At 42.1% G+C, this 12477-nt stretch overlaps 1 protein-coding gene across 1 annotated transcript in view; it reads right to left on the minus strand.

Annotated features, from left to right (window-relative positions):
- The window catches only part of Aoah (acyloxyacyl hydrolase), a 204456-nt gene that overhangs the window by 7792 nt on the left and 184187 nt on the right, over nt 1-12477 (minus strand). The window contains exons 17-20 of the mRNA XM_046460635.2: nt 11509-11567; nt 11314-11373; nt 9918-10014; nt 1546-1622 (exon numbers count right to left, since the gene is read on the minus strand). Coding sequence (XP_046316591.1) covers nt 1546-1622; nt 9918-10014; nt 11314-11373; nt 11509-11567 — 293 coding nt within the window. The remainder of the gene's footprint in view (nt 1-1545; nt 1623-9917; nt 10015-11313; nt 11374-11508; nt 11568-12477) is intronic.

Raw genomic sequence — 12477 nt, forward strand, 5'->3', positions numbered from 1 at the left:
AGAATAATGAGAACTGCTGTCTCAAGCAGGTGTAGTGGTGACGTGCCTGTGGTCCCAGCTACTCAAGCAGAGGGAGGAATTCTAGAGCCTGGGTAACATAGCAAGACTCTGTCTCAAAAGAACTATTACATCTTTCCCCATTATTGGCAGGAAGAAGGGCTTCACATTCACTATTCTAAAATGAAAGACACTATTTTTTTGGCAGCCAGACCCTAATATGTAACCCGCTTCCAGCTAATTATTCTCCAATCATCACCCATTTGATACACAGGAAAGTTAGATATTCCAAGATACATTAAAAAAAATTTAAAAAGTGAGGTGGGCAATTAATATTCACTTTAAAATTTACCCTGCATTTTATTTGTGGGCTCCACTGTTTTTTCTCCCATTAGGAAGTACACCCTCTGCCCACTGGAACTTGTAGAGCCTAGAGCTGGGGTCAGAGAGCTGTGGTTCTATTCAGGATCTCAAGAGGATGAGCAACACTCCCTGTGGCCTAGCTGACCATGGAACCCAAGGGCACCAGGGGGTCACCTCCAGCAGTGCTCTCAGGTTTGTAGCCATATCATTGCCACACCAAACTTACCAAAGCCTGGGTCAGAAAGACAATGGAGATGGAGGATTGCCTGCCCCAGATGGCCTGTCTCCCCTGCGGAGGACAGCTTTCAAAATTTTGCCAGCGGTCAAGTACTCCCACACGTTTTCCTCTTCTTTTTTTAAAATAAAGAAATGTCAGGAGCAAGTCCAGTATACCTGACAGATGAAAGTGGAGCTTCTCTGATGGAAGCCACGATAATAAGTTGGGTGGGGACAGGAGGGAAGGGTCCTGCCCTCCAGCTCCCTTGCTTTGTGAAGAGGCCAGACAGGAGCTGCTTTATAGAGCTACACTCTGGAATATGAGATGAGAAACAGCTCAGACTGCAGGATCCTGCTAAGGACCATTTCCTCTTCTCCTACAGTGTCCTTTCTAGAAGGATCCATGGAAGAAATTTCAGACAGCTCTTGCTTTCAGGAATCATTATGCTTGTGGATTTTTTTATATATTTATTTTTTAATTTTTCGGTGGACACAATATCTTTGTTTTATTTTTATGTGGTGCTGAGGATCGAACCCAGCGCCCCGCGCATGCCAGGCGAGCACGCTACCCCTTCAGCCACATCCCCAGCCCCGCTTGTTGATTTTTTTTATAAGTGGTTGGTTTATGTTTTATCTTATGGAGGTCATGACTATCTCATGGAGGCCTTTGGTCCTGGCTGCTACACAGCCTTAAACTGGTTTCATAAGCCTCCTCTGGCAGTTTCTTAGGCTTGCCCTGCACAGATTCCACAAACTCTAGAAACCAAGTCAGGAACCTGGGTATGATTTCTACCTCATTTTCCTTTGCCCCTGATTTTCACTTCATTTTGATTGAATTGTCTTACACTGTGATGTACACTACCTCAAATCCTTTCTGGAACAAAACAGAAGGAAAATGAACACATCCATGAATGAGTATATTTAAAAAAATAACCAAGCCAGATAGCTGTCAGATCTGACTGTGCTTACCTCGTTGGGGTGGAATCCATCTACGGGTTCAATGAGCTGCCAGGGCTGTCCACCTCTCTTCCGCCACTCCTCTATGACTACAGGACACACAACCAGAAGGTTACAGATGCCCTTCCACAAAGGTCAATGTCGAGGGCAAGGACCGAATGAGATGTCATCAGGACTGCCCCCTCCTTCCCAGGCCATGGTAGCCTCTGAGCTGTTGTCTTGGGCTGGGATCTTTTGGGACAGAAATGTGATTTTCTTCTCCTAACTCCAAAAGAGAATGCGTGAGCTTGCTGGATGAATGTGATTTGTGTAGCTGGGAGTGCAGGGGAAAAAGGGAACTCTAAAATACTCAGTGGTTTAAGTCCATCTCATTTTTCAGTGGACAGGAGCACAGCAGTGCAGGGAGGGAAATTTAGCATTTTATGAACATCTCCTTTCCCGGGCTGCCATTTGCAGACACTGCCTCCATGTGTCAAGCCATCACCTTGAACAATCCTACAGCATGTCAGAAATATAATTACATAAAATTATCTCAACATCGCTTTTAGAGAGAGTGTGGCTACAGAGAAAATATTATGAGCCCCAAAGTGATGAAAAGCAATAAAACTGTCCTTCAACAAGGATGAGAGACCAAGAATGCCAGTTGCTCCAAGGCAACGGTGCAATTAACACTGTGTTGTACCATCACCAAGCCAGTAAGAACTCCGGAAGGAAATTTCAAATCCCTAGAGAACCTCCAAAGAGACTTGTGCTTCCTGTCTGGTCATTGCCCTTGCTTTCCTGGTGTCCAGTGAGGGCAGAAGACACAGCTAAGATTCCTCTGGTTCTTTTCTCTTCATCCCCCAGAAAATGCAGGGCAGAGGTCTGTCCCTCTTTTTCTCCCCCTATTACTCCAGGGAAGGATGGAGATTCTATCCGGGGCTTTGACTGGACAAGGGAAGCTAGACTTTCCCAGGGCTGAATCAGTTAGAACTCAATTGCTTCTGCAATTACTCTGGATACTACAGCTTGCTTTCCTCACTTATTACCCAATCTCTGTCCCCAGAGAGGCTGCAGATAATGTTGACCTTCTCAGAGTTTAGGAAGAAATTCGTGCCACTGCTTTGGAGTCCTGCACACTGGATCATCAGTCCCTGTTAACTTATTTCCTGGTAGAATGGCCACCACTGAACAGCTTTTGCATGATATGCTTCTGGGTGTTATTGGAGGTTGATAGAAGAAGCAACTCTTGGTAAGTGGGCTTTGCATTTCTTACAAAACTGAGCTAGCTGTCTACTGTGTCACTGTGTCATGAGGTGTCCTCCACATGGAGCCTCAAGGGAGCAATTGCTTCACACTGATAAATGCCCCCCTCTCTCAAGGAATGGTATGCATCTGCTCTTCTGATAGGAAGCTCAGAGCTGTCTTGACACATTTGTTCCATTAGGTCAGCTTGCAGCCCTCAACAATTTCTTTCCTGCTGTGGCCATGGTATCCTGTAAAAAGCAGAGTCTCAGGGAAGTTTATCTGCCTCAGTCTCCAGTTTGCCTGGCCAGAGTTCTGCTGTTTTGGGGTCATCACCTTGAAATCAGACTTTCTGTTTCAGGTTCAATTATGTCTGCTCTGCCATTTCCTCTGTGTCTTGCATTTCAAAACTCATGTGTGGATCCCAGATTGCCCTCCCTGGTCACAATGCTGGCTTTGTATGCTCTGTGACCCTGTTCTAGCCCATTCCTGGCTCTGACTGACTCATATGCCATGACATTAACTTATGCTCATTTTAAACTCTTTGTTCTCTCTCTTGCCTTGCAGAAGATAGACCAGTTTCCTCCTCATCTATTGGGTCTTGCTTTTCTAGGTTTTTATTTTTTATTTTTGGTACTGGGGATTGAACCCAGGGGCACTTTACCACTGAGCCACATCCTAGTCCATTTTACTTTGTTGAGACAGGATCTCACTAAGTTGCTTAAGGCCTCGCCAAGTTGCTAGGCTGGCTTTGGACTCGCAATCCTCCTGCCTCAGCCTCCCAAATCTCTAGGATTATAGGCAAGTGCCACCATGTCTGGCTCCTGCTTTTTTATTTTCTAACTTTATGTTGATTCTTCATTGGAGCCACCTCCATGCTAAATGTCCAACAGGCTTCCCTTAAAGGAGAGCCAGGCATTTAGAAGGGATTTTGCAAATATGGAGCCAAAGTCAATTCTCTGTAGCCCCATTGATGTCCTTTGTGATCTCATGGTATTTGTCTCCTCCTCTCTCCTTGCAGTCCCACAAAAATCAACAAGGATGGGGACAGGCCCTATCCAGGTCAGATGCCGTCCTCTCCACCCCTCAGACTTCAGAGGTAACTTGCTTCCATGTGCCTGTATTCCTTTCTACTTCCCCCAAGTTGTCAATGAGATCTTTATCCCTTTCCTGCATCCTTCTTTATTTCTGATATTTTTTATTATGCCATATAGATGTTATCAGAAGAATGAATAAAAGAAAATTCCAACAAGATGTGGAATGGCCTGAATGTTTGTGTCCTTCCCAAATTCCTATATTGAAATCCTTGCTGTCCACCTCCTCTATGATTAGGAAGTGGCCTTTGGGATGTAATTAGGCCATGAGAGCGGAGCTATCATGAATGGGGACCCTTCCTGCCATGTGAGGATACAAGGAGGAGTTGGCAGCCTGCAACCTAGAAGAGCACTGTCACCAGAGCCCAACCGCATGGCATCTTGATATTGTGCTTTCCACCTCCAGAAGTGTGAGAAATAGAGCTCTGTTGTTTATAAGCCATTCAGTGTATGGCCCTTTATTACAGTGGCCTAAGATAGAGCCCCCTGATGCTGTTCATCAGGGGGCTCTGATGAACAGCTGTGTTAACAAGATCAGCCAGTGGGAACTCAGTCCCATCAAGACCTCAGATAGAACCAGCTGAAGAATTGCAAAGCACTAGATGGAGAAGACCCAGGCAGAGGCATCTTGTGTTAAATATATATACAGCAAGTCATGGAGCAGATCAGGTCCACTTAGTGTCCTATGGCCCAGTGGAGTGGGAAGTGTCACACAAGACTTTTTGACTCTCTGTGTTTATAGAGAAGGTTGAGTGACAAGTTCAATTGCAACCTGTCAAAATTCAGAAAAGAATTATAGTGATCAAGAGACTTAGAAACTCCAGAGTGAAAAGCAGATTTGGGCCTGTGAAGGAAACACAGCTTAAGCTCAGGTTGTGTTCCATGAGAGGGAGGTTTACTTGGAGCCTGGTATGAAAAAAGGTCAGACTTGCTTATACACGAGTTTTCTCCAGTGTGATTCAGTTTTGGCAATGTGATTAGTTTATTCTAAGCTTTTTTTTTTTCCATTTGAGTTTTCCAAATTTGAATTTTGAAGCATCCCTATTTGAATTTTATGTGTTTTACTAACTGCCAAACTAAAAACTATGGTCCTCAGAGAAAGGGAGAGGTGTTGATAGATATCTCTAAGGAACAGCATAATTCAACCATTAGTGATGATTTTCAAAATGAGAAGAGATGGTCAATACCTTCTGCTTCCTATGCAAGCTTGAGCAATCCCATAATTGTGGAAGTAATGAAAGAAAAACTCAGGAATAAAAGCATAAAGAGAAGGGAAAGGATATTTACTTGCTAAGTTTTGCCAGGGAGCAGATGTATGTATACCTTAGGTGGGGTCAGTGGGAGAGGGCTGCTTTTTAGTATCACCAAACTTGAATATCAATGATAGCCCATTCTTCCTTACCAGGAATCTTATTCCTGACTCTAAATCTCTCTCCTCTATATCAGTAGCCACTATGAGGGAGTCTAGTCTTCAGAAAATCTAACTTGCCATATAAAATAATACAATGAGTATTGAAAGAAAATGCCATGAGGTTACCAAGGCTATAATAAGTCCATTCACAGTGGAAAATATCATTTTCTCTGTGTCTGTGAAGGCAGTATTGGTCACCACATAGGAATAGACGTCAGGACTGTAAAATTTAAAGGTAGTCTTAGAAACTCACAGTCACGAGTATAAGGTTTTATTTGTACTTTGAGTATTCCTAGGCAGAATGATACTTTACCAAAAAAAAAAAAAAAAAAAAAAATCTCAGGATGAAATTCTACTTTCTCAGGAGAAATGCAATAGCAGACAGTGGTCTTTATTTCTTTTCAGATTGATTTCAGAGCCGGAGGGCCATTCAATCAAGAATAACATAGTAAGTTGGTCAGTTTCCTTCCTATCTAGAACCATCATTCAAAATAGGTAAATGAATTGCTAATCATTCTTCAGAAGATATGAATTAAAATGGAAAGATCATGGACCATCTGTTGGGATTTGGTGCATGATATGTCTTTATCTGTAAAGTCAGAGGAAGTCTGCTAATGACCAGCTTTTCAAAGATGTGATGGAGACGGTGGAGGAAGGCTCACAAGGCACTTGGGGGCTCTGATGAACAGCAACACGAGCAGGCATTTTAAGGAACTGGTTAGCACACGGAGTCACTGGCTGGTTTTACAGAAGTATCCGGGAGAGTGGGAAACCAAAGACAAGATTTACTCGGATTGAGTTGTCTTGGAAGCTGAGGGCAGCTGGAGGTATATTTAAAGTGTTGGTGTAAAAATGGCCCTATCAGCCAGCTGCCATTTCCTTTCCCTTTCTGGAGAGGTGCGATACAAAGAAAAAGGACATCACCTGCTCAAGTTGGCATTTCCTGAAGGCAGAAAAAGTTGTTTCCTATGCTTAGTTCACAACCGTTAGAAAAGGAGTCAGCAAAAGATAAAAAAGAATCTTTGGAGATGAGCAATCATCTTTTCAGTGCTGGACCGAGGCTGTCAGAGTGAAGAACAAATAGGTCTTATGCCTACCCTCAAGTGACAGGGGTCCTCAACAGCAATTCGCTCAGTCTCCAGGATGTGAAATTGGGAATTTCGGTGTCATGAGAAATGAGTATATTTGTGATGCAATAGTCAGCTCAAATATAGTACTGAAATGAGAAGAGGGGTTTTCATGGGACTATTAAGACTGCATATTTAATAAGTGACTTTACCGAGTTTTTAATTCTGATAGAGAGTGCAATGATAAAAAGCCACATTTCTACCATATCTTCCTCACAGTGACTCAATGAATTCTCAGCATGAATGGTGATGGGAGGTAGGCTGGATATTGAAAGAGAACAAACATGTATCACCTGGGAGAATGCAGGAGCTGCTTTATAAATGCCGATGATGATGGAGGCAGTGGGAAATGCTGGCTAACAGCCACCAAGTCCTTAGACTTGACAAGCTTTGGTCTCACTTCATCCTCACATAAACCCTATGGTTTAGTTACTGCAACTTTACATAAAAAGAAATTAAAATTTGAGTGGTTGTTTAGTTTGCTTGAGGGTACAGATCTTCTCTGCCTGAACTGGGGTAAGAACACAGATGTAAATTCTGGGCTTTTTCTATAACAGCACATTACACCCACATGAGGTGGATTTCCAGGTTAATAATGTGCTGTTCATACTGAAAAGTTACCCACAGAAATGGATTGGAGTGGATGATCCCCACACTTGAAATGCTAGCATATCAAGTTCCAAATGCCCTTACTTGGGCTTAAGTCAAGTCATTACCTCAGTTCCTGAAAACTAGATAAAAATTCTAGCTTTTTCAGAGGTAGACATGGTGGCACCCATCCAATCAATGTGGGCTGCTGTACCAGAAGTTTATGTAGGCAAGTCTAGAGCACTGTGTGTCCACTCTCCTATTCATTCTGTCCATGTATCCTCCTCAGTGGGGTATCTACTAACTTCACACAGAGAAGATGAAGAAGGTCCTGCACCTGAACCGAATCTTCGGTTATTTTTTTTAACAAATGGCAGGAGATTGCAAAATAAGAAATTCCTTGAACTGTGGATGAGAATTTTTAAGCACGGAGAAATACCTGGGAAATTGCAATCATGTTGATGAAGAATATTCAGTTCAGTTTAACTGAGATATCTATTTTTGTTCTGCATTTATTGTTGCCATGAAGACAGGAAAGAGCTGGCAAGGCTTTGTTTCCAAGCTTTCTAGTTCACCACTGGAATGCTGTGTCACAGATAAAGCTCTTTCTTCTCTCTATATTCTCTTGGAGATAATTCTGTTTGGTTGACAATGATATTCCAAGCATCTACACAGCTCTTGGCACAGAGAAGACACAGTTAAAAAAAATCTGATGATTGAATGACCAAGCTCTTAATCTTGGGGTAAGATATAGATGACCTGAAGATTGTGATTAGGAAGATCTGGAGTGAAGCCTGCCTTCACAATTGGCTCCCAGGTGGCATTCATTTTGCTCATCCCAAACCACACATGGAGTGGTAAAGGCATGACTATGGTTATGGGAACAGGTTATATAGCAAGCATAGCATTTATGAGCATGACACATTTCATATAATTATCACAAAGATTGTTAGGTAGATACGGCATTCCCACTTCCAGGTCTAGAAAGGGGCAGTTAGAGTTGTTCAGAGAATTGCCTACCATCTCAGAGATAATAAATGACAGGGCCAGCGATCACTCTGGAAAATATAAAAGTCCCATTTGAATGTTAGACAATATTATATTTTTAATAACTTTATCTATATTCAAGGTTGGTGATGATCAAAGATCACTTGGTGGTGCATTTGTTTACACCAGGAATTCATTAACCAGTCTTTAACTCTGCATTTTAATGAGAGGTTATTTATCAAAATGTCTCTCCCCATGAGAGAAATGTGTATTATGCAGGCAGGAAATCTAGTTAAGGGAGATCAGTCTTGTTGAAAAGATGTTCAGAGTTGAAGTACTAGGGTCTGCAATGCACAATGTGTCAACTAATGTAATATTTGATAATTCATGATGGCCATCTGCTCTATCCCAGATGCTTGGGCTGGAGGGGCTGGTGGTGGGGGATAGAGACGATAAACTCTGGATCAGAAATCTTCCATCCTTTGCATACACTGTAAAGCTTTTCATTAGCATCACCTCAGCTGGCAGTCAATCAACAGGGGGCTTTCTCTTGTATAAAAATTGCTTAGCAATAAAAATGAATCTGGAAGGATTACAATCAATAAATAATACTTTTTTCAGAGTCAAGATGTAAAGGATAAATCCATAGCTCTAATAATCATGCCTGTTTTTGTGGGGCCTCTCACTAGTGGACAGAACACTCAAAAAGAAACATGATATTCTTTCTAGAAAGTTGGGATGTAGGTTGTTTATTTCCCCCCACACAAACTCTTTGGTTCCTCCCTTACTGATTCTGATTAGGTTGAGGTTGAGGTTCATCCTGACTGGGGCCTGGGAATCTGCACTGCAACTGAGTCCCTAAGTAATCTTGTGTCCCACTGTGAGAGGTATTGTCTTACCCCTCACTTCTGGTACACCCATCATTAGCCTGTAGGTAAGAAGGACATTGCTGAATTGGTAAGAACAGGTTAGGTGATTCCATTAGTTCCAAGGCTCCCAGTCCAAAGCTCTCTCCAAGGATCGGTTCTATTCCTTTCAGAATTCTGAAGTGATGGCAAAAGTCAGATGGCAGTCATCAAAGATACAAACAATAATTCATACTGCAGAGGATGTGGAGGAAAAAGAATTCTTTTACACTGTTGGTGGGACTGTAAATAGTACAACCACCACTGAAATCAGTACCGAGGTTCCTCAAAAGACTAGAAATGGAACCAACATATGACCCAGCTATATCACTCCTTGGTATTTACCCTAAAGAATTGAAGTCAGCCTACTATAGCGATACATGCATACCCATGTTTACAGCAGCACAATTCACAATAGCCAAACTATGGAACCAGTTCATCAGTGAATGAAAGGATAAAGAAAATGTGTCATATATACACAATGGAGTTTTAAACCTACCATAAAGAAAAATGAAATTATGTCATTTGCAGAAAAATGGATAGAACTTGAGACTATTATGTTACGCAAAATAAGGCAAGCTTAGAAGGCCATTTTCTCTCATGTGTGGAAGCTAGAAAGAAAAAAGGAAAAGAAAAGTGGAGGGGGCACGGTACCTCATGAAAATCAAAGAGGAATCAGTTAAAAAAAAGGGACAAATAGGGGAAGTGCTGAGAAGTGCTATTGGCCAGATTATATTGTTATATTGTGTGCATGTATGAAGACATAATAACACATCCCACCATTACGCACAGCTATAATGCACCAATAAAAAATGTGGTAAGAGGAATAAAAAAGAAAAAAAAATAAAGTGATGAAGGAATGCTGAGCCCCAGCCCATTCAGAAAGAGTCTCATGCATTATCCTTTTACAATATGGAGAGCTACTAGTGAAAGAATGGGCGGAAGTAACCCTGCCCAAACTGCTGCTTTATTAACTCAGTGCCCTGGAAAGCTCTCCACTGCAGCTGCCGTGTTTGTTTTCTGTCAATACCAAAACCAAGCAACTTACTTTCTTGGAAGGCAAAATCCATGTAGAAAAGATTGAAGTTCGTAAATTTCTCACTGGTCGCAATTTTTTTCAGTGTATTGGAGAGTTGTTCGGCTCTCTGAATAGGAGGGAAATAGGGAGAAGTCCATGACACCTAGACTTTGACTTTCATGAGATAATTCAGGCAGAAAAAAGAAATCGATCTTCCCCTCCCCATTCCACCTTCCTTTCTCCAAGCCACCAGCAGAGAACAGCTCTGCACATTAAATTCTATTCATGTGCAAATGACCAGTGAGCATATGAAAAATGTTAGCATTCATTAGGAATCAAATCAGTGCAAATTAAAGCAATAAGATAACACTTTTCCCCCATGGGACTGGCATAGATGGGATGAAAACCTTGAGAACATAAATGTCCAGGGCTAGATGGATGAGAATGCTAATTAGTTTCATCATTCTAGAAGCGATTTGATGATATGGGTCACATCCATAAACGTGGGCATGGCCTTTGACACAATAAATTTTATAGGAATTTATCTTAAGGAAGTAGAGATGTCCTCACAACATACATCTTTATATGTATAATTGTTCATTGCAATGCTATTTATCATAGTAAAAACTGGAAACAACCCATATGTCAAACACCAAGGGATGCAATAAATCATGGTATATTCATAGGCTGTCTATTTTTAAATGGTTGTGTTATTATGATGTGAAGAAACAATATATAAAAATTGGAAAGCAGAAAAGAACATGTGTATTCTCATACTGTGTAGGCAAAACCCCAAATCTCTATTTATGGAAGTGATAATGAAAGACATATACACATAGTAACTTTGGGTGGTAAAATTTGGGGTGATTTTTGTTATTGTGTATTTTCTTTGTGTATTTTTATGTTATTTGTATTTTAAAAAATTGAAATATTTTTATTTTTAAAAAAAGATTCAATAAATAGTTCACCATCCACAAAAGTAGTTCAAACCATTTTACTTGAACAATGGGTTCCCTCAGAGACATCAGGAGGCTCCTCGTTGACCTCAAGAGAACTCCAGGGATACAGAGGCCTAACCTTGCTCAGCTTTCCACTTCTATGACTATATATGGGGCATGCTGTGTGTGTGTGTGTGTGTGTGTGTATGCACATGTGCATAGGGGAATGATACTGAGAGACACAGTGAGAGATCCAGACCCAGAGAGAGGCAGAGAGAGATAGGCCACCCCTGTCTCTTGGTGCCTCCAGCCCTCTGGCAATTTGCTTTTATTATTCATCATTGGCTTTTCATAATATTTCATATTAACACTTCTCACACTCTTGATGACCATCATGCTTCCAGATCCACCCCTAGTGAAAACTGCAGCAAACAAGAGGGACAGAATGATCCAAGATGGTCCCAAAAGACTGTGCCAGTCTTACCTACCTCTGAAGTGAGAGTCCGGAGCGTCTTGTTGGAAGTCAACCAGCCACTGCAGGGGCTGACCTGAGAGCAGCAAAACACCACTTTGATTAAAGGGGAGCAGCAGTCGGTAACAGGTGTGTGTGTATGTGTGTGTGTGTGTGCGTGTGTGTGTGAGAATGTGTGATGTGGCCTTGCAGCAAGTGTCAGTGAGCTCACCTGGAGGCAGCCCAGGAAGGAGTAGAGCTGTGCATAAGTCACGTCTTTATTTAGCTGGCCTGGAAAACAGAGAGGTTGGACATGTTGTGTGTACTCACACATAGCAACACTTAGAGACATTCATAGGTGCCTCTACGTCCCTTGTAGAGGGTGGCACTGCCAATGGGACTTTCCCTGACTTGTCATTTATCACTGCCTCTAAAGTTCAAAGCCAGCCTCAGAAACTTGGCAAGGCCCTAATGTAACTCAGTGAGAACTTGCCTCTAAATAAAATATAAGAAAGGACTGGCAATGTGGCTCAGTGGTAAAGTGCTTCTGAGTTCAATGCCTGGTACCAAAAAAGAAAAAAAAAACTTTCTGTGCTTTACTTCTTTCTGAGCCCCTAGAGATTCCAGGTTGGGGGAAGGAATTCTGAGGAGTTTACTCCTCATGGAGAGCTCTTGGTCTCAGCAGGGACAGGGCTAGAGGGCTGGTCTTATCTAGACTCCAGAAGCACTCTGAAGAGCAGAAGGTTTCTCCCGGCAATAGTATGAAAGGCCAAGTTCCTGTAGGGCACAGGGAGCATTCCAGGTGGTAGCTGACTAACTCCTCCTTTCCAACTTCACGAAACACTCAGGTCTGATCCAAGTATCACAAGCTAAAGACCTGGCAGAAAATTTTTTTTCTTTGTAAGTAGCACTCTGGTTTATCAGCACATTTTACACATACTTAGGCAATAGAATGTTTAAATCTACAGCAACATAGAGGACACACTACTATCCAAAAGAGAAACAAACAAAACAGGGATGTCTGGCAGAACATTCTGAGTATCTGAAGCTCTGACCATGGAGAGCCCTGAAGATGAACTGAAGGCCTTCCAATGTGGGTGGGATGGGGGAGGCCAGCACACATTGTCCCCTTCATGGCCCTGAATTGAGGTTTTCCCGGTGGGTATCTTATTGGAGCTCTAATTAGTACATATACTCTATG

This window comes from Marmota monax, unplaced genomic scaffold, assembly GCF_021218885.2.
Source record: "Marmota monax isolate L192 unplaced genomic scaffold, Marmota_monax_Labrador192_F-V1.1 WCK01_AAM20220418_F8-fsc00107, whole genome shotgun sequence".
NCBI lineage: Eukaryota > Metazoa > Chordata > Mammalia > Rodentia > Sciuridae > Marmota > Marmota monax.